General features: G+C 30.4%; 2 protein-coding genes across 2 annotated transcripts; both read right to left on the bottom strand.

Moving 5' to 3' along the window:
• EIN_046990 (FK506-binding protein 2 precursor, putative) lies at window positions 1–539 on the bottom strand (the record flags this gene model as incomplete). The annotated part of the gene is made up of 2 exons (XM_004261149.1): window positions 1–355; window positions 405–539. Coding segments are annotated over 2 exons (490 nt in total), but the record flags the coding sequence as incomplete, so codon positions are not given.
• Window positions 540–649: 110 nt separating this feature from the next.
• EIN_047000 (hypothetical protein) lies at window positions 650–1,279 on the bottom strand (the record flags this gene model as incomplete). The annotated part of the gene is made up of 2 exons (XM_004261150.1): window positions 650–1,184; window positions 1,257–1,279. 2 exons carry the CDS (start codon window positions 1,277–1,279, stop codon window positions 650–652), a joined length of 558 nt encoding a protein of 185 aa, XP_004261198.1.
• Window positions 1,280–1,903: the final 624 nt, after the last annotated feature.

Here is a 1,903-nt window from a genome sequence, read left to right on the forward strand (position 1 = left end):
TAGTTTTGGTGAACTCTTCAGGGTGTTCCATCTGTTGTTTTCTCAAGTCTGCGTATTTGACAACAGAGACCACTTTGATATCAAATTTCAACACGGAGTTTGCGGGGATCATTCCCACTGTTTGTCCACCATATCCCAAGTGTGGAGGAATTGTTAAAGTAACTTCATCATTCGCACAAGTCCCCAACAAGCCTTGTTCCCACCCTGGAATCACCTTTTTAGCACCAATTTGGAACGAAAATGGTTCGTCTTTGATTGAAGTCGTGTCAAACATAATTCCATCTTCTAATGTCCCGTTGTAATGGACTGAAATGAGATCGCCCATATTGACTGGGTCGGAGCATTTGGTTTTGTGCTGTCCATCACTTTCTCTTCTTTCAAATATATTACAGAAGAAAACAAACTCTAAAAACGACTTCTAAAGTGTTATGCGTCGACTCCGCATCAGTCACAGTGGAATATACCGCATCGTCGGACTTTCTATAAAATCTGTTTCCCAACGAAAGAGCTAAAAATGTGAAGAACACAAAGGCGGCCATTTGACTTCAAATTCTAGTTCCGAGTTTATCAATTGAAACTATAATAAATTCGAATAGTAAAAATGCGAACAATGGTTTACGTAAGTAATATAATTAGTAAATGAGAGGTATTAGAAAAGTTCAATCCAGAAAGCGACGGATATGCAAAGAATGACGACGGCAGTAACTATGATAACCATTTTAGTTTTCGATTCGCTGACATTTTTGAACTCGACGGGTTCAATGGTACTCTTCTCAACAGTTTGCTGGGTTTGAGGAATAACATTTTCAGGTTGGGGAAGGTCGGCGGGTGGGACTTCGACTTTCTGTTCTTTTGAGTTGCGCTCTTCCCTTTTAATAATCCTTTCTAACATTAATTCAAGTCGTTTTCTCTCTTTGAGAATTGGTGGAGGAAGGTAAACATCAGTACCCTCCCCAATTTCTTTGATCATTTTAATAAGCGTGTCTTTATCATACTCAATAAAAGGAGATCCTGTCCTCTCTGGTGTTGAATAACTCTCACCTTTCTCATGTGGTAAAGGGTTGGGAACATAAGTCACTTTCTCCACTTTTTGTTCCTCTTTTTTCTCTTTATGTTGTTCTTGATGTTTTGGTTTAGGTTTAAGTTTGGGTTTCTTCTCTTTAGTAACAGAAATCCACTCATCTCTTCTTGTAAAAACGTTCTATTCCATTTGAAAAATGGTTTAAAGGCAGTTGAAGTTATATCAAAAAACAAACTCGTCACCAGCTTCGTCGGTCATCACTTTCAATAATGCTTTATTTGATCTTTTACATTTTGAAATTTTTGAATTTGTTTACTATTTTTGGAAAAACAACTACTCAATTTTATTAGTTATTATAGTTTAAATTTTATTGTAATTTACTTTCAAAAAGGAATAGTTATCTTTTATTGAAAATTTACAAAAAATTGATTAAATAAAAAGCAATTTTGTTTTAAATTATTTATTTCAGAGTGTTGTTTAGATTCATTATTCATTACTATTAATTTATATATTATAAATAATAAAATTATATTTAATTTTTTTTTTATTTAAACAAAAAAATAAATATGTTAATTTGGGATGGAACAAACAAAAGTGAATGATTTATTATTAGTTTTTCTTTTTATATTATTTTATTGAAATTGTTTTAAAAAATAATTTTTTATAATAAATAGATTATAATAATAATAATAATGATTATTATTATTATTAAATAGTGACGAGTTATCAAGTAAAAAAACACTATTTGTAAATTCATTTTTTTTCAAATTTTAAACCGAAATACAATCAAATATAGTATTTAACAATTATAATATTAGTATATTATAATATAATATATTAATAAAACAGTAATAAAGATTTAGTTTTAAAATAATCTAACAT

The sequence above is a fragment of the Entamoeba invadens genome, assembly GCF_000330505.1.
Source record: "Entamoeba invadens IP1 unplaced genomic scaffold scaff_1105074725885, whole genome shotgun sequence".
In the NCBI taxonomy this organism is placed as follows: domain Eukaryota; phylum Evosea; order Mastigamoebida; family Endamoebidae; genus Entamoeba; species Entamoeba invadens.